This window comes from Choloepus didactylus, chromosome 8 (genome assembly GCF_015220235.1).
Source record: "Choloepus didactylus isolate mChoDid1 chromosome 8, mChoDid1.pri, whole genome shotgun sequence".
Taxonomy (NCBI): Eukaryota; Metazoa; Chordata; class Mammalia; order Pilosa; family Megalonychidae; genus Choloepus; species Choloepus didactylus.
Genome location: NC_051314.1, coordinates 125,488,872 through 125,508,891, shown reverse-complemented (window position 1 = coordinate 125,508,891; position 20,020 = coordinate 125,488,872). Strand labels below are relative to the sequence as shown.

Below are 20,020 nucleotides of genomic sequence, written 5' to 3'. Positions count from 1 at the left end.
CAAGACCCACCCAGAATGGGCAGGGTCCATATCTCCATGGGAATAATTTAATCGAATAGTTCACCCACAGTTGATTGAGTCACATCTCCATGGAAACACTCAATCAAAGGATTCCAACCTAATCATCACTAATACATCTGCCTCCACAAGATTACATTAAAGAACATGGTGTTTTGGGGGACGTACTACATCCAAACCAGCATAGAGAACTTACAATTCCAGACTTTGAAGCCTACTATAAAGTTACAGTGGTCAAAACAGCATGGTATTGGCATAAAGATAGACATATTGATCAATGGAATCAAATTGAGAGTTTGGAAATAGACCCCCAGATATATGGTTGACTGATTTTTGATAAGGCCCCCAAATCCACTGAACTAGGATAGAACAGTCTCTTCAACAAATTCGGCTGGGAGAACTGATAGCCATAACCAAAAGAATGAAAGAGGACCCCTACCTCATACCCTATACAATAATTAACTGGATTAAAGACCTCAATATAAGAGACAGTACCATAAAACTCCTAGAAGATAGTGTAGGGAAACATCTTCAAGACCTAATTTTAGGAGGTAGCTTCTTAGACCTTACACCTAAAGCACAAACAATGAAAGAAAAAATAGATAAATGGGAACGCCTCAAAACCAAAAGCTTCTGTGCCTCAAAAAACTTTGTCAAAAAGGTAAAGAGGCAGCCAACTCAATGGGAGAAAATATTTGGAAACCATATATCAGATAAGAGACTGACATCCTGCATATATAAAGAAATCCTACAACTCAACAACAGTAGTACAAACAGCCCAATTACAAAATGGGCAAAAGATATGAAAAGATATTTTTCTGAAAAGGAAATGCAAATGGCTAAAAGACACATGAAATATGTTCATCTTCACTAGCCGTTAGGGAGATGCAAATCAAAACCAAAATGAGATATCATCTCACACCAATAAGAATGGCTGCCATTAAACAAACAGGAAACAATAAATGCTGGAGAGGATGTGGAGAAATTGGAACTCTTATTCATTGCTGGCAGGAATGTACAATGGTACAGCTGCTGTGGAAGACAGTTTGGCTGTTCCTCAGAAAGCTAGATATCGAGTTATCCTATGATCCGGCAATTCCGCTTCTCTGTATATACCTAGAAGATCCGAAAGCAGTGACATGAACAGACATTTGTATATTGATGTTCATAGCAGTATTGTTCACAATTGCCAAGAGATGAGTGGATAAACTAAATGTGGTATATACATATGAAGGAATACTATGTAGCAGTAAGAAGGAACAAGGTCCTGAAACATATGGCAACATGGATGAAACTTGAAGATATAATGCTGAGTGAAATAAGTCAGATACAAAAGGAGAGATATTGTATGTTAACGACTTCTATGAATTCTCTGAACAATGTAAAACCAGTATCTTATAATACAGAATATTGGGGCCCTAGTGATAGAAAATAGCTAGTGCGAGGGAACTATAAGCTAATATGTTCACATATGTTAATGATGGTGAATTCAAAGGTATGGGAATGGATGTGGTGATGGTTGTTAATGGGATTGTAAGTATCAGAGCTGTATTGAAGGCAAATAGGATTGAAAGGGGTTATTTAAAGGCATGTTTCCCACAGATCAGCACTACAAATATAGATAGGGGCTTGCATGATATACTTCTAAGGTATGAAACTAGCACAGACAGGTGACAACAGAAGGGTATTGGGAAAAATCTGCATATTGAGTACTAGAGACTATAAGTAATAGGAATACCATACTAGTATTACATAAATACTAGGGACAAATAATTAAGAGCTGACAAGAGCTATGAGATGTTTTGGGTCATGAGAATTATTTAAAATGGAGAGTAATGAGGATTGCACAGCTAAGTGATGATAATGTGAGGTATGGATGGATTATCATGGACATAACATGTGCTATGTGAACTTAGGAACCCCCTACTTTGTAAGTATTATAAGTATTTATAAGTATTGCTAGGGTATTAGAATAGCTAGAAGGAAAGAATTGAAATGGTGGAATTGTAACACATAGCATTCTTTGACTTTTGTTCTATAGCTACTTGTTAAATTGTAATTTGAAAGCTATCCCTTTTTGTATATATATTATATTTCACAATAAGGAAATAACTGAAACTATGGTGCTGTGACTATAACACCTTTGGAAATTTCCTGTGTAACTACTTTTTAAATCATACTTTGAAAGATATTGCCTTTTTGTATATATGCCATATTTCACAAGAAGGAAATAACTGAAACTGTGGAACTGTAACATATTATTCTTTGAAATTTGCTTTCTAATTACTTGTTAAATTGCACTTGGAAAGTTATCACTTCTATGTATATATAATATATTCTACAATAAAAAATATGATTAGAAAACACAACAATACTGTTCTAGTTTGCTAATTCTGAACGCAAAACACCAGAGATGGATTGGCTTTTATAAAAGAGGGTTTATTTGGTTACACAGTTACAGTCTTAAGGCCATAAAGTGTCCAAGGTAATGCATCAACAGTCAGGTAACTTCACTGGAGGATGGCCAATGGTGCCTGGAAAACCTCTGTTAGCTGGGAAGGCACATAGCTGGCATCTGCTCCAAAGTTCTGGTTTCAAAATGGCTTTCTCCCAGGATGTTCCTCGCTAGGCTGCAGCTCCTCAAAAATGTTACTCTTAGTTACACTTGGGGTATTTGTCCTCTCTTAGCTTCTCTGGAGCAAGAGTCTGCTTCCAATGGCCGTCTTCAAAATGTGTCTCATCTGCAGCTCCTGTGCTTTCTTCAAAGTGTCCCCCTTGGTTGTAGCTCCTCTTCAAAATGTCACTCTCAGCTGCACTGAGTTCCCTCTGCCCATCAGCTCATTTATATGGCTCCAGTGATCAAAGCCCACCCTAAATGGGTGGGGCAACGCCTCCATGGAAATATCCAATCAGAGTCATCACCCACAGCTGGGTGGGGAGCATCTCCAAAGAAACACTCAAGGAAATCTAATCAAAACTGATAACATCTGCCCACACAAGATTACATCAAAGATAATGGTGTTTGGTGGACACAATACATTCAAACTGGCACAAATACTCATTTTTTTAAATGAACTCTCGGGTACTGGGGTTCACTGTGCTCAGTGAGGTGGTTTGCACTGAGGGTGCCTCACGTGGTTACCAAAAGATGGGGCTCCCTCACATGCTGTACTTCAGGTGATGCCGACTGGTGAAACAGTCGTGGGAACGAAGGGTGCATCTTCCCTGGGAGGAAGCGTTTTAGGTCTCAGTGATTCCAGCAACAAGGCAGTGGCAGAAACCACTGCGGCATGTGATTGAAGACGTCTGCCCTCGTCACACTGCGGAGGCTCTATTACTAGGCCGAGCTCACCCTCTAGAGCAGCCTGGGGTGCCAGAAACTTGGGGCTCAAGGGGAGAAATGGATATCAAGAAGTTCTGCATAGGAAAACCCCATATGGTACATACAGAGTGCCAAATTAACTTCTTTTGTAGGTGATTTCTTCCAGTGTGTTTAAGTTTGAAGAACATGGGTTCTGAACAATTGGCATAAACCTGACTGGCATCAAGGGGAGGTAAAAAACTAAGTACCTGACTATTGAATTTCTTATTCGGTCTTTGAGACTTTGTTAAAAACAAATGTTTAAGGCTTAAATATTCCTTCTTAATGCATTAAGTACAGAGTTCTAGAAATATATTTTAATTTGCCTGGGATAACCACTTTTGGGCCTGGATTTGGCTTGTCTTCAAAATTTTATGGTTGTGGGGCTGATGGTGCAATATTCTTGCATCTCATTAACTCTTTGGACTTTTAAAAATTGCAGCTCATGGAAGACTTGCTTCAGAACTAATATAATTTCAGAAGCCCTGGAGGAACTAACCATTCCAGTTCAGGCTGGAGCTGCTGAAGGGACCACAGCTCTGCCCAGCGATTGAGACTGAGCTGAATAAAAATTGGGACCAAGGGTTTGAGGACTTAAGAATTTTGGACTTAAAAGAAAGAAAATTTGATTTTGGACTTCAGTTACTTTGGACTTTAAAGTCTTTGGAATCTAGTTTGCAATGGGATTTGAACTTTAATTTGGGAGTTGGGTAATGGAAGGTTATTTTTTGTTTGTTTTTTGTTCAAACTTGAGGCACCTCTTTATCATTGGCATTTCACAATTGGCGTTTCTTTTTTTTTTTTTAAACAATTGTATAATGTATTTTTATCACAATTCACTAAGAAGAGACAAAAGGAGATGGGCTTAGGTTTAGAATTGCTAAAAGGAAGAAACTTCTCAAAATATGGAGTATACATTAGAACAAGTTATTGGAGATTGCCTTCCTTGGGGATCTTTAAAAATAGAAAGTATAATGATTGGTGCATCTTATTACTGTCTTAAGCTCATTGCAGAACCTCTGATAGCTAGCTTAGATAATGTGGCTGAATGAAATTTAGGATGGGAAATGGGACAGGCAGTGGATTTTCAGCCTTGGGTTCAGATTGTATTTATTGTTAATGCATTGTTCAGCATCATTTTGGAGCCTTATGGGGACAGTGGTGCCAGGGGACCCAAAAAAGGAATGATGGTTGGCAAGAGGCCTTGAAAATGCCCTAATTGGACTGTAGCGCTCCTGCCCCAGGTAGCCGCCTCATCCCTCCTGGTCGGATGTTTAATTGTTAGGCCTAACAGGTTGGAGAGGAAAAGCCTGGGAACGTTGGGAGGGGAAGGTTCCTTTCTTACTACTGACGGATCTTTTCTGAAGAGAGATCTTTGTCACGTGACACTTCTGGCCACTCTCCATACTGCCACTCTCTACGCTGGGAAGGTGGAGTAACTTAAGTAAGTGTAAAGATGGAAGATTAACTGGGCCTGCCCCTCTCAGCTGGATCCTTCCTCCTCTGGAGCGAGCTGTCTTCTGGAAGCACATGTTCTCCCTTTGGGGAGGCCTTCCCTGGTCAGTGTTGCCTAGGTCTAAACAGGTAGTTCTGTGTCATCCTGGGGCTCAGTTGGCCCCCATTTAGCTTTTACATGAAGCTACTTCCTCTGTCTTAGCCTTTATCACTTTTAAAGGTAATATTTTGGCCTCAATCTGCTAGTTTTGTTTTATTTCTTAGTTTGTCTAGAACTTGGATGGGGAAGAGGGATGCTGTTTATTCAGCCCCACTCAGAGATCCTAATGTGGTGATAGTTTTGACTCTAACACTGGTTGATTATTTTCTAAAATGTGATATTTATATTTCTATATCCTATTATATTTATATGTTAGTTAGTTTTAATGTTGACATATAGAGTTCTAATTTCTGGTTTGTCTATCAGCATCATTCCCATCAACTTGGTTCCAGTGACCCTGAGGATGACAAAAGGCACAATCACTTTTTTTTAATTCAATTTTTATTGAGATATATTCACATACCATGCAGTAATACAAAGCTTACATTCAGTTGTTCACAGTACCATTATATAGTTGTACATTCATCACCAAAATAAATTTCTGAACATTTTCATTACCACACACAAAAATAATAAGAATAAAAATTAAAGTGAAAAGAACAAAGTAAAAAAGAACACTGGGTGCTTTTTTTTTTTTTTTTTGCCCCCATTTTTCTACTCATCCATCCATACACTGGACAAAGGGGAGTGTGGTCCACATGGTTTTCCCAATCACATTGTCACCCCTCATAAGCTACTTTTTTATACAATCGTCTTCAAGGGTTCTGGGTTGTAGTTTGATAGTTTCAGGTGTTTACTGCTAGCTACTTCAATTCATTGGAACCTAAAAGGGGTTGTCTATATTGTGGGTAAAAGTGCCCACCAGAGTGACCTCTCAGCTCCTTTTGGAATCTCTCTGCCACTGAAGCTTATTTCATTTCCTTTCACACCCCCTTTTTGGTCAAGTAGATGGTCTCCATCCCACGATGCTGGGTCTAGATTCCTCCCCGGGAGTCATATTCCACGTTGCCAGGGAGATTCACTCCCCTGGGTGTCTGATCCCACGTAGGGGGGAGGGCAGTGATGTCATCTGCCAAGTTGAAGGCACAATCATTTTTACAAATCCCTCGGTCCTGGGCAGATCACAACACACTCCCTGTTCCTATAAGGCTGACACTGTAAGAGATCTTGGTTTGAGTTATTGCTGAACTAAGGAAAGAGGTGGGGTCCAGAGGTGCTATTATAAGTGTGATTTTTGTCTGCCTGAGATTTAGATAGAAAAATATTTTACCTAGATGACAAAAATTGAAGAAGGGAAGACAAAACACACATGAAGGTAGGTGTTTTGCTTTGCTAAAGCAGGCAAAAGGTAATATACCAGAAATAGGTTGGCTTTTACAGTGGGAATTTATTAACTTACAAGTTTACAGTTCGAGGCCATGAAAATGTCCAAATCAAGGCATCAGCAGGATGATACCTTCTTCCTGAAGAAAGCTGCTGTCACATGGCCAGGCACGTGGCAGTGTCTGCTGGTCCTTCTCTCCTGGGTTTCATTACTTTCAACTTCTGGCTGCTCTGCCTGTGGCTTTCCTTCTGAGCTTCTGTGTGCTTCTCTCTTTTAGCTTCTGTCTGTCTTAGCTTCTCTCTATGCTTCTCTGAATTGCCTTTCTTGTAAAGGACTCCAGTAAGAGGATTAAGACCCACCTGGAGCACAACTTGACTGAAATAATCTAATCAAATGGTCCTACCCACAATAGTCTACACCCACAGGAATGGATTAGCTTTAAGAACATGAACTTTTCTGGGGTACATACAGCTTCAAACCATCACAGTAGGAGAGAGCTTCAATGTTTCTGGCAAGCTCAGACAATGTTGAACTCAAAGGAAAAGGAGAAGCAGCCAAGGAAAAATGCTTTTTTTTTCCTCCTTGCTGTCTCCTGCGGCAAACTCAGAAGCTCTTGATGAGGAGGATGCTGCTGCTACTGCTGTTGGTGTTTGGAGACGAGGTTAATGTTTGTTATTTATGAAGGGCTCACTCAGACATATGCTGAATGCTTAGTACAACTCTCATTTAATCATAGCAATAGCCGGCTCTGGCAGCAATAGCACTGTCTGAGGTTGGTGATATTATTCCTATTTTACATGTGACGAAGCTGGAGCTCAGAGAGGTTGAGTCGCTTTTCCCAAGACACACAAATAAAAGCAGGGAGTAAATGGTTTGAACTCACCTTGGCTAATTCATTCACTCAGTCATCTCTCAGGTACTCACCGAACACATTCAGCCATTGTTCTTAGTTGCAAGCAACAGAAACCAAGTCCGTTGACCTGAGCAGAAGGGGAATTTATTACAGGGACCCGGGGTCACTCAAGGAAATGCCAGGAGAGCTGGAGGGCCAAGTGTAGGAGCTTTATCGCGGGAAGGATGATCAGAACATGGCTGCTGCCACTGTCCTGCCACAACCTTAGCCTGCCCTAGGTGCTTCTGCTTGCAAAGCTCTCTGCCACGGGGAGAGACCTGGGGGCTGCTGCGGACTCCACCCCCTCCTCCATCTTGCTGCAACCACCACTTCCCCCAGCTTCTCTGTAGTCCCTGCTTCTTGTTATCACTGTGTCTGGATTTAGAATCCTCTGATGAATGGAGCGTGGGCACTTACGTCCTGCTCCAGAGCTACGAGAAGTGGGGACATGCTTCCTGCACTTACACCTTCTCTCCTGGGAGATGGGATCTGCTCCCAAGACTGATACAATAAGGAACTTCCCAAATGTGGTAAAGGGGTTTAAATGCTGGGCAGCCAAAAAGAATGACAAATGATCACACATACATGTACCCCACGTATGACACTGCTACACATGGTAGAAGCTACAAAAGTGAATCAGACCCAGAACCTGCCTGAAAAGAGACCTGATGAGGCTCATAATTTGCTCCCTTTTAACATGTACATTTATTTGGCAGCATAGGTTGCGAATCTCTTTTACTCTTATTGTTTCACTAGCTTCTCCTGACAGTCACGTAGGGTAGGCAGAACTGATATCACCTCTATTTTATACTTGAAGAAGCTAAGAAGGAAGAAGCCTAAAGTCTCAGTGCTGGTAAGTGGCAGAGCTAGGACTTGATCCTGCTTTCTGACTCCAGGTGCAGAGGTAAGGCACATACACAAATACCACCCTTCATGGATTCTGAAGCATGCATTTCCCTCCACACCTGAACACTTCTGAAATCAGGGTGCATCTTACAATCAATGGCAAATCCTAGTTTAGTTGGCAGCTTTCTTATTCCTAGTGGCATGTAAAATAATGGAGCATCTTCAACTGATGAACTCTGAGATGGATTGGAATGCCATCACTAAACTACAAGTTAGAAAGGAATGAAGGACATGAAGGAGATCAGGGAAGGCTTTTTGGAGGAGTCATACTCCCCACAGTCCCTTATCTGCAATTCTAAACTCCAAAAGATTCTGAAAACAAAGTGTTTTGTTATTTTTTTTTTCAGGTTTGGCACCAAAACCTGCCTGAACTGATGTGTGGTAATTTCTAATCTAAAGTTTCACTTACTGTGACTATCAATATGTTTATTGCAGAAACATTAATGTTTTATCATGGAGAGTTGTCCCAGCTCCTCAGGAGGTATTACCTAAGATTTGGTCCATGCACTGTATTGCCTTTTAAAAATCTATAAAATTCTGTATTTCAAAACATGTCTAGATACCATGAACCATTGATTGTACACTTTGGATGATTATCTGGTATGTGAATATGTCTCAATAAAATTGCACTGAAAAAACAAAACAAAACAAAAAACACATCTAGCCCCAAGGGTAATGGATAAGGTACTGTGGGTTGTATTTGAACTGGGGCTTGACTGGTGGATAGAATTTAGATGTTTGGTGATGTGGAAGGGATTTTAAGAAGAGGAAAAAGCATCACCCCACACCAGCCTGGATTTAGGTATGTCTCCAGCCATTAAAATTGCTTTAAAGGCAGAGATGACCTGCATTTCTGATAACTACTCTTCCTTAATTTATGATTCCTACACAGCTGGAGGGTTGGACTTTCTGGGTTTGGCTTCTCCCCCATGCTATTAGTCTACTCCTTTTCCCATAAATCACCTGACTTCCCTGAAAACTCTGTAACACACTCTTTGGCTGAAAAAGAGCATTAAGCAATCAGTGAAATTCCTGTTCCTCCTCTCTCCCCCTGTAGCCCTGGAGAGAGACATCCCAGGCCTGGGAGCAGGACGCGGTTGTTGTTTCAAGAGCAGAGGGCGCTCCAGCATCAAGGCTGAGTTCCCTCTCCTTCTGCCATGGTCCCCCAGCCCCCTCTGTTTAGGGCAGGGAATTCCAGACATGCACACTCGGGGAGGGAGTCGTCAGAACAGAACCAGGCTGGGGGACGTCGGCTGGAGGCTCCTGCAGAGGGAGCGTGCTGCTCTCCCTGGGAGCTGCAGGGAGAGAGGGGACTGACCCACTCGCCCCCATCAGCTTCTGAAGGTAAAAACCTTAAAACGAAAAGCAGAGCTTTGATGGAGGAAAAAAGGAAGGCGGAAAACCCCACGCAGGGAGGTGGGGGGCAAAGATGGAGGGCTGCAATGATCAGAATTAAAAGAAGGCAGATACGGACCACTTAGTTCTCTTAGGGTGACCCACCCTTCCCCACACCGCCCCGCTGTTTTCTGGGTTAAACTATTTTTTTGGGCAAGACTTTTCCAGGAACCGTGGGAAGATAACTTGTCTTTTTAGTAAAGGAAATTACTAAATTAACCCTGGTAAATTAGTGTAGGAAATCAGGGAATACCACTCCTCTTCCTTTTTTGATTCTTGCCATTCAGCTGCCCCTCTTCTCCTTCCCCACCCACCCCTTTCTCCGTGGGAGGCAGCACTTCTGCTCTCAAAGCCCTTCTCCCGAGGTCACTGCCCTCCCAGCGGAAAAGCGCCTTCCTCCTGCAGGTCAGCCATAATGAGTGTGGTAAAGGGAGCCCACCTGAAGTGATAAGGACAGTCACCGTCAAAGGAGGAGGGAGCTCTGTCCTAGATGGCTGGTGACGATGGGCAGAGACTCTTGAGAACCTGAGTGGAAGCGGAGATGCTGTTCTCTGAGGGCAGGAGAGAGACTCGTGAGGGCAGGAGAACAGAGGAAGAAGAAAACTGGGAGAAAGTCCTCCTAACCTTGGAGAAAAACTGGGGGAAGGTCCAGAGAGGCAACAGGAGAAGGATGAGATTTAGTACCAGCCTAGGAAATTAATTGAAGTAAGGCCTGGGGAGGTCACGAAGGGTAGATGTCATTTGGTGACAGTTAGGGACATGGTTCTCCTTAACCTGGGTTTTCTTCTTATGAAGGTGGACCTGAACCCCAGGGGACACCTCCCCACCAAATCAGGTGCCTGTGTTTGTCAGACAAATACAGCCAGGCCTGCCACCTCTTTGACTCCAAAGTCCAGAGGGGCAGAGAGCCAGGACCAAGAGACGTGCTTCTCACCAGGGACGGACAAATCGCCAGAGATGTGGTAAGTCATCAAGGCCCTACGAGATGGACACAGATTCCACTCCTTTCATCTTCTTGAGAAAACTCAGATTGGGAGTCTGGGTTTTGGTTTGACCTAGGCCTTTTTGCTTTATTCCAACCTAAGGGTCTCCTCTGTGCCCGGCTGCCTGCCCTTCTCCTTCCCCCTCCTTTCTCCCTGTGACACATGCTAGGATGCTGCACTAAGCCGCTGGTACCTGGGTCACCCACCTCTCTGTGTCTTTTTCAGGTGCATTGTCCTGTTTTCCCTTTTGGCATGGGTTTATGCCGAGCCTACCATGTATGGGGAGATCCTGTCCCCTAACTATCCTCAGGCATACCCCAATGAAATAGAGAAATCTTGGGACATAGAAGTTCCTGAAGGGTACGGGATTCACCTCTACTTCACTCATCTGGACATAGAACTGTCAGAGAACTGCGCATATGACTCAGTGCAGGTATATTGTCAGCACGTAAAGATTAGAGATAGGAGACCAGGGCTGGGGTGGTGGGCGAGAGGGATGTGCAGTGGAGTGCCACAGGCATGCAGTGACCTGAGTCAAACTGTCCTAAGATGGTAAATACTGTTCTTCTCTCTCCATCCCCTTCTCTTGTCTTCACACCGAAACATTACCCTGTCCTAGATCCTTTTTGGTTCTTCTCTTAGATAATGTCAGGAGGCATTGAAGAAGGGATACTCTGTGGACAGAAGACCAGTAAGAATCCCAACTCCCCAATTGTGGAAGAGTTCAAAGTCCCATACAACAAACTCCAGGTGAACTTCAAGTCGGACTTCTCCAATGAAGAGCGTTTCACTGGGTTTGCAGCATACTATGTTGCCGTAGGTACGGATCGTGTTCCACCTATGCCTGATTGATCCAGCTAAAAGGTTAGAAGCAGGAAAAAACAATGAGCAGTGCAACAAATGAAGATTCTGTTCATAACTCTTATGAAATGTGGAGTTGGCTCATGTCCCTCCGTGAACCGCCTTTGTGAAATTCAAACACACGATCATGTCTTAGTGGTAAAGATGATAATAGTAATAACATAATAAATAGTAATTTATTGAGAACCTCTAGGTATGAGCATTATTAGGAATTTTACTTACATTAACACAATCTTCACTTCAACCCTTCAAGGTAGGCATTATTGACAAACAGAAAAGGATCAGGAAAGTGAGGACTAGGAAAGTTAAATAGCTTGCCAAGAATCTCACAGGCAATGTATGGTATTCAAACCCACTCAATATATGGCATCAAACTTCAAATTCGTTATGCTTCTATACTTATCTCCAGGTTAAAATGAAGTTAGAACATCTCATAAAGCCCAACCATTGTTTAGGCTTGACAGAAGTACCAACATCATGCAAAGTAATAAGTGTACAAATTCTTCCTCCCCACAGAAGACATCACTGTTGTGGTGAGCCTGCAGGGTGTTGTCTCTGGCACTAGAACACTCTATGAAGAAGGTCAAGGGTCCCTGGTGTTGAGAGCTCCCCAATCACTGTGCAATTGTATGACACAACTCTGGAATCTTATTATGGAGGGGTAATATAGAATAATACCATCCTGAAATGTGGTTCCTTGAACGTCTTTAAGCAACAGGCCTTTCCTTTTCTTTTACCTTTGTAGTTTTGGGTTTAACTTCATTCTTCCTTCTAGGTCTTGTCCTTAACCTCAGTCTTTCTCTACTCTTGTAGATGTAAATGAGTGCACAGAATTTGCAGATGCCCCTTGCAGCCACTTCTGCAACAACTTCATCGGTGGCTACTTCTGCTCCTGCCCCCCGGAATACTTCCTGCATGATGATATGAGAAATTGTGGAGGTGAGTATGGCCTCAAGAGGGGAGCACATTCCCTGGGACTTAGAATGGTTTGAAGCCACAGTGATGACTTTGTCCATGCTTCCATTTTGATTTTTGATTTTAGACTTGATGTGGTCTCTGTTCTGAGTTACCCGTAAGCTGAGGGGGACCCATAAGAAGAGGGGAAGACAAGGCTACAGGATAAAATAAGATAATTAGGGAAGAGAAATAGATGCCTGTGAAGAGTCCACCTGGGCTGTTCTAACCATGAAAGGCCCTATCATAAGCAAAGTGATGGAGGCACTGGACATCTCTACTTATACCTGTTTGGTGTGTAATTGCTGCATGTGGGCTGCAGTCAGGGCATGGATCCCAGGCTCTGGGACTATCAGTCCATGAGAGAAGGAGTCATAGAAGAAGGCAGGAACTCCTTGGCTTGATCCTATGCTTAATTCCCTCCTTTCTCTTTTTCTCCCTTAGTCAATTGCAGTGGAGATGTATTCACTACACTGATTGGGGAGATCACGAGCCCCAATTATCCCAATCCATACCCAGAGAACTCAAGATGTGAATACAAGATCTCACTGGAGGAGGGGTACCAAGTGGTGGTGACTATGCGGAGAGAAGATTTTGATGTGGAACCAGTCGATTCAGCAGGGAATTGCCCTGACGGTTTAGTTGTGCGTGATGGATGATTCATTTTTTACCTTCCAACTCACACAAAGAGATTTCTCCTTGAAGACAAAATTATCTTTCCTTCTGCCCCTTATTTTCTTTCTTTCCTTCTTCCTATTTTATATTCCATTTATTACCTCCTTCCCTTTTACCTCTTTCCTGTAGCTTTTTCTGTCTCTCTTCTGATTTCATCATTTTGTTTCCTTTTAGTTTATTGCAGGAGATCGGCAATTTGGTCCGTACTGTGGTGATGGATTCCCTGGGCCACAAAACATCGAAACCAGGAGTAATGTTCTTGATATCGTCTTCCTGAGTGACCAAACAGGGCAAAAAAAGGGCTGGAAACTTCGTTACCATGGAGATCGTGAGTGTCCTAGAAGTCTCTCTTTGGTTGGTGGTACCAAAGTTCCTGGACAATGTAGAATCAAAACACGTAGACCTTTGTATGGATGGGAATCCTGAGATCCCTCATGTCCTCAGAAAGATCTAATCCTGTAAATGGGTGCTAGAAATACCTCAACCTCTAGGAATCCAGACCTGGGAATGCAGAGAACTGGGGGTGAATAGTTAGTAATACCAAATTATTTTAGACATCTGCTATATTAATGTTAGGCATCAGGATTGAGGACAATTGAAAGATTTTAGAAAGTGTGAGAATGATGTAAATAGAATAGAGGGCCCCCAATTATTTGGTAATATTTTTTTCTGTTCTAACTTCTGTCATCTCCAAGCAATCCCCTGTCGTAAGGAAGTCACAAGCAATTCTGTTTGGGAGCCTGAGAAGGCAAAATATGTGTTTAAGGATGTGGTGAAGATAACCTGTCTGGATGGATTTGAAATTGTGGAGGTAAAGTACCTTTAGGGCTTCTCCCTAATCCCTGGCCCCAGGTCAGAATGAGCATGGAATTGTCCAATTCTGTACCTCATGTCCTTGTTTGAGCAACATATAACAGCTTTTCCATAAGCATAATAGCTCAGGATCTTCAGTCCTTCCTTATGAGCCATGAACCTCCTTGGCCACCTTGGGATTCTTTTCCTGCCTTCAGTCTTCTTGGGGAAGGGGAGTTGACACGCTGGAGCAAAGTTGTGTTTCAGCTCCAATGCCTGGGTGCTTTGGGACATTTTACTAAAATTGTCCCCCAAGTTTGTGGTGACAACTCCTCCTTGATCCAAGGCCAGAGATTCATTTTTAGTTTTGATTTCCCCTATAAGTTATGTTTCTCCTTGTAAGTTAATGGTGATGCCTATTATTCTCTAGGGAAGTGTTGGCTCAACATTTTTCTATTCTACTTGTCAAAGCAACGGACAGTGGAGTAATTCCAAACTGAAATGTCAACGTATGTATCTCTTCAAAGTGGGGACTGTTTTTATTTTTTCTTTCAAAGGGAATGGAAGGATCCTATCAGGATTTAGATGTATGGTTTCCTCTTAGGCTTATGAAAAGTAGATTGGGTTTTCAAAGGGAAGCCAGCCATGGTGGCTTCTCTAGTCCCAGCCCTGATCAGGTCCGAGGACAGCCAGACTGATAGATTTTTTTCAAAAGAGAGATAGGCAGTGGAATGGTAGAGTTAATAGTCCATGTGGGTTCATCCCTGGCTTCCATGGGGGTCTATCCCAACCACTGAGAACTAGGTTCCTCCTTGTAGCCTTCAAGGGGTCATCTGAACTGGCAAGGGAGTTGAGCAATGCCAGTTGGAGGGCATGGCCACGGAGAGGATGGTGTGGGGAGAGTCATCCCAGGTGTGCTTATGGATTTGGCACAGGGAAAGAGGAAGAACATGGCTGGGAGGGTGGAACTGGCCCAGGGACTCTTGCTTGGAGGGACTGGCTGTCCTAACCATCACCCTTCTGCCTTCCTCCTGCAGCTGTGGACTGTGGCTCTCCTGAACCCATTCAGAATGGTAAAGCTGAAGATCCCAAAAATACTTTATTTGGTTCTGTCACTCGCTACACTTGTGAGGAGCCATATTACTACATGCAGCATGAAGGAAGTGGTAGGTTTCTTTTACTGGTGGAAAGGGTGTTGGAGCGTGAATCGCACAGTCTTCCTGGGTTGGAGAGAAGGCAGAGAGAAACGAGGGAGATGGGACAGACGTTTCTTCATTCTCTTGGCTTAGTCTAAGGATACAGTTTACATATGGAGCTCTCTAGGATAACGCATAGGGAATTTTAGAGATCACCTAGCTCAGCCTTGCAGCTGTGGTAGGAATTCTCCCTCAACATCCATTTTATATGGTCATCCAGCTTTTGATAAATTATTTAATGTAAAACCCATAGGAACAATGTTTCCAGCTTCAAGTCAGCATACCATGATGACTGGCTTCCTTGATGTACAGGCCTTGGTGATGCTGGATGAAGGACTGGATTAGCCAATACTTCCCATTATGCTGCTTTCCCCCACCCTCCCACTTAACACATTTTCCCAATCTCTACCACGACCCTTTTTCCTTCTGCTTTGGAGACTTCCTTGGCAAGATGGAGGCCTGAGGGATTGCTGGGGAGGTGTTCTCAAGCTCACTTTCTAGCTGCTTTGATCTGACCCCCTCCTCAAATCCCAGAGGAGCAGAGGCTCTGAATAAAAGAAGGGAATGGAAGAGAGAAGATGTGGTGGTGATTGTGTCCTGTGTCCCTTGTGCTGTTCCAGGGGAGTACCGCTGCTCTGGCAATGGGAGCTGGGTGAACGAGGAGCTGGGCACAGAGCTGCCGAAATGTGTTCCAGGTAATCAGGGCTTAGGCTTGGGTAGAGACTGTCGCTGTGGGTGCAAGTGAGGGGAAGCAGAGTCACCTTCTGGAAGTAGCTGTAATTTTGGGAAAGGAGTTAGAAGTTCTGGGCTATCAGAGTCCAACTCAGTGATGTGGCAACAACACTGGGAAGTGGCCCACCAGGGCCTTGGGGAATTCCCTCAGGCAGGCTGAAAGGAATGGAAAAGTCCGACAGTGACAGCCAGGGGGTCAGAGTCTAGAGTCAGGGCCAGTTAGGGCTGGTAATGCAGATGCTGTAAGGGGTGTGGAATGGCTACAACAGGAGAGGTATAGTGAGGAGTAAATACTCAGAAACAGGACTAGTTGAATAAACTAGGTAGTCTATCAAAAGTTGATATGGCAACAAGACATAGAGGAATAAAAGAGATGAGAGGTTGTGGGCAAATCAGAGTTGAGTAGAGGAAGACACTTAGGCAAAGCCAGAATAATAATGATGATTCTGATAGTAACACCAATGTTGTTTAGTGCTAGGGACTGAGCTAATTCCTTGCAACAGCCCTGTGAGGCAGCTGATATTAATCCTACTTTACAGATGAGTGATTTGAGTGCAAGTTCAGTGGCAGGGCCAAGCTTTGAACCCAGGTCTGTCTGAGTCCAAAGCCTGTTATACTTAACTCAGAGTCCATTCAGGCTGACTAGTGAGGGATTTAGGTAAGCCCACTTCATCTGAAATAAAATTCCGTTTCGGTTATACTGGGTAATGGCAAGGGGATCATGCCTGGAACCAGTCAACAAGAAGGAGAAAGCAAGAGGAAAGAAGAGACCCCTCTCTTTGCCAACTACTTCTTAGGCTGACCTGTGGATTAGGAGGGACCCAGTTGCATTTAGGACTTCAGTTAAGGTGATTAGGGCTTTGACCTGGGCATTAGAAGAAGGTAGAAGTCTTGCCTTGCCCACCATCTATGGGAGAAAAGGGCTTCCTGAGACTAACTTTTCCATCACTGGCTCCCTGTTGGGCTCCCTGTTGGCCTTACGTGCTGAGCCTGGGAATGAACTATGTCTCTGGAGAGCCTGTGAGTCAAGCTGTCGATAGTGTGAGGCACTAATCCAAATGGACACGTTAATGCACACATTGCCTAAGTTTAACTAGTCTCTCCTGTGAGCTTTCTCGTGGCATTGGCCAAAGTGTGATGTTTGGTCCTTAGGTAAGGTCAGGATGAATCAGATACTGGGATGGTTGACCAAATACAGGGTTGGCTATATTGTGCAGGAGAATTCCACAGCCCTGGCAGGTAAAAGTATTTGAGTGGTTTGAGGATTTGCAGGAGGCTGGCATCTGTTTCCTGCTCCCTCCTCACCTTGTTCTTGTTCCTTCCTAGTCTGTGGAGTCCCCAGTGAGCCTTATACTGTAAATCAGAGGATATTTGGAGGAACTGATGCAAAGATTCAGAGTTTCCCCTGGCAAGTCTTCTTTTTAAGCCCAAGAGCTGGCGGGGCTCTTATTGACGAGTACTGGGTGCTGACGGCTGCGCACGTCGTGGAGGGAAACCCTAACCCCATCATGTATGTTGGGTCGACCTTAGTGCGCACCTCACTTCTGAAGAATGCCCAGATGCTCACTGCTGAGCAGGTGATTATCCATCCAAGCTGGAAAACCCTGAGTAACCGAGAGGCACGGACGAATTTTGACAATGACATTGCGCTGGTGCAGCTGAAAGACCCAGTGAAGATGGGACCCAATGTCTCCCCTATTTGCCTGCCAGGTACCAGCCCAGCATACATCCCCTCAGAGAATGACCTGGGGCTGATCTCAGGCTGGGGTCGAACAGAGAATAGAGATAATATTTATAGACTTCAAGGGGCAAGGATACCCATAGCCTCCTTAGATAAGTGCCGGGGAGTGAAGCCGAAAAATCCCGAAGTGAATATGGGTGCCTTCGTTTTCACTGAGAACATGATCTGTGCTGGGGGAGAGAGAAATGTTGATAGCTGTGGTGGGGACAGCGGTGGGGCCCTTGCTGTACAGGACCCCAGTAAAGAGAAACCCAAATTTTATGTGGCTGGCCTGGTGTCCTGGGGTCCTGAATGTGGAACCTATGGGCTCTACACGAAGGTGAAAAACTACATTGACTGGATAATGAAGACTATGCAGGAAAATAGTACCCCCAGTAAGGAATGAGCCATACGTGTACCACTAGCAGCCTCTCCAAGGGGCAATACCAGTCTCCGCAGCTCCTCACAATATTTCTGTTATTTCACCATGACTTCTTGCAGAGAAGACAGGGAATTATGATATAAATAGAACTTGATTGTTGGGATACCTGGATGGAGGTAGCATTTGATCATGGCATTGGGTTGGTCTCAACCTGTGGGGTCCTCGCCCCTGAACTCGTTCTATAGATAACTACATGGGAAGGGCACACTTATCTTGCACTATTCGATTGGGAATCCCCTTTCCTCCTGAGTGCCTGGTTGTACAGCTCTGACTCTCAAATTTATTGTTGGGGATGCCTTATTCTTATTATTTTTGTTTGTTTCCCTATCACTTGTTCACAAGTCCATTTACTTTATCATTCTCACTATCTACTATCTAGTTACAATAAAGCATGTTTATAACCCAATTCTGGCTGACTTGTCTTATTCCACTTCAAGAACTGAGAACCGCAGAAGGGGAGTGAGATGAGAGGGCAGCTAAGGAAATGCAAGCATCTGGCAGCTAATCTTTGCCTTGAAAACAAGGAATTCAGCCTTTCTCTCCTCTTCCAATTGAGATTTACTGAAAGGAGGGGATCTAAATATTGTGGATTGACATGAGACTCATGACACAAGGCACCATATTCTGCTTTTGAAACTCCTTGAACATGTAAATCTCATTCAGAAATCCACATATAACAGTTAGCCTTTGACTGCTCAGGACCCCCTTTAAGTATAAATTGTTGAGACAAAAATTATTTCAATGTGTCACCTAAAAATTAACTGTCCTTTAGTACTAGTTTGTATAATAAAGTATTATGACTTAATAACAATAAAAGAAAAAAAATTCAGCATGTTCTCATCTGCTTTCTTGGTGGTTTTGGTCAGTCTGTCAGGCAGGCAGTAATGTTTTGCATGGATTGAACTCTAAACAAAGATGTTGTAGCTGAGAGTCTCAGTGAGGATAGACCCAAAGATTACCCCTTCTATTTTCTAGGGGATGGAATTTTTAAAAAATACACAAAACTCTTCCTCCCCCTAAAAAATGATTAGTGATGAAAATTGACCACAGATTAGAGACCAGTAATTTTTAAATCTGAGGACAGGACAGCTATCTTAGGGTTGGGTGGTGGTTGCCCTAACAGGGTGTCTTATGAAAGCTGAGGACTGAAAATAAGAGTTCAGGGGGACTCTGGCCTCTTTGATGTGACACATGGCTTTCAGGAGAACAGTTTTTACCAGAAGCCAAAAGGTTGGATTTGGGGCCCATCAAAAAAGGCCTTTGATCTTTCATAGACCAAAGGGCTAAATTCAACAGTTGATCTTAGACTGGAGGCTAAACACAGAGCGAAGTGATGAGAAGAACTCTAATCAAAGCGTCTGAAGAACCAAAAGGGAGCGACGGTAGGGAGCCTCTGGAAGGACCGCATCAAGGCAGCCAAGCAGCATAAGCCATTTGCATTATTCCTTAACTATAAAACTTGTAAACCTCTCCCACCATGACACGCAGTCTGTCATTGTTGTGCAATGGAATCGACAATTTTGGGAGAAGGAGGGTTCCACTAGAGAAAAGAAAGCATCAGAGAAACATTAATATTTAGAAACAGGATCTGTGATGGAGAAATTTTCCTTCTTTTTTAATAATTAGAGTAGTAGCAAAAAATTAACCTGGGACCTGACAAGTAACAGAAAGAAGGAAGTCCATCCCTATCAGAGAGAATCTTTAGTCTATTGGGTTCTGCCCTTGCTGATGGGCTGAGGTTTTGGTGGGAGAATTCCCTCTTGCTGCAGCCTTATGCAGTATGTTGCGTATGGCCTTTGCATGATTTGCACTGTCAGCAGTGGACTTCCACAGAATCATTTCCCTGAGTGAATGGTGGGGAGGGGATCTAAATGAGTTGTCATCGGAGACTTCAGAGCTGGGAAGAGCTCATCACCAGGGCTAGAAAATAATTTATTGTGGCTTAAAGGGTATCATTCACACTGCCTCGCAAATCACCCGGGATCAAGGTGTGTCCGTTTCATCCAAGAATCAGGAAAAGACCTAACTTTTTAAAGGATGTGAGTTGTCACTTTTCTTAACTGGAAGAAAATGGACTGGTGTATCAGCTCCTCATGCCAGGGAGAAAAGATGGTGCCAGAGCCAAGAGGATTTGATGGGAAGGAACCTAGTTGAAACTGGGCCAACCCAGAAGGGGCTAGAAGGGATTTTGGGGCTCTCTAAGTTGTTTTACTA

At 43.5% G+C, this 20,020-nt stretch overlaps 1 protein-coding gene across 1 annotated transcript; it reads left to right on the top strand.

Moving 5' to 3' along the window:
• Positions 1-9,246: 9,246 nt before the first annotated feature.
• Positions 9,247-18,212, top strand: C1S (complement C1s). The gene is made up of 12 exons (XM_037847883.1): positions 9,247-9,400; positions 10,247-10,413; positions 10,660-10,867; positions 11,077-11,254; positions 12,109-12,234; positions 12,694-12,893; positions 13,099-13,252; positions 13,620-13,735; positions 14,147-14,225; positions 14,754-14,882; positions 15,533-15,607; positions 16,971-18,212. Exons 2-12 carry the CDS (start codon positions 10,409-10,411, stop codon positions 17,768-17,770), a joined length of 2,070 nt encoding a protein of 689 aa, XP_037703811.1. The 5' UTR covers positions 9,247-9,400; positions 10,247-10,408; the 3' UTR covers positions 17,771-18,212.
• The last annotated feature ends 1,808 nt before the right edge of the window (positions 18,213-20,020 follow it).

Excerpts from the sequence above, each read along its gene's own strand:
- C1S (XM_037847883.1), top strand. Across the intron at positions 12,894-13,098 it reads ATTGCCCTGACGGTTTAGTT|TTTATTGCAGGAGATCGGCA; the intron begins GTGCGTGATGGA and ends GTTTCCTTTTAG. Across the intron at positions 14,883-15,532 it reads CATGCAGCATGAAGGAAGTG|GGGAGTACCGCTGCTCTGGC; the intron begins GTAGGTTTCTTT and ends GTGCTGTTCCAG.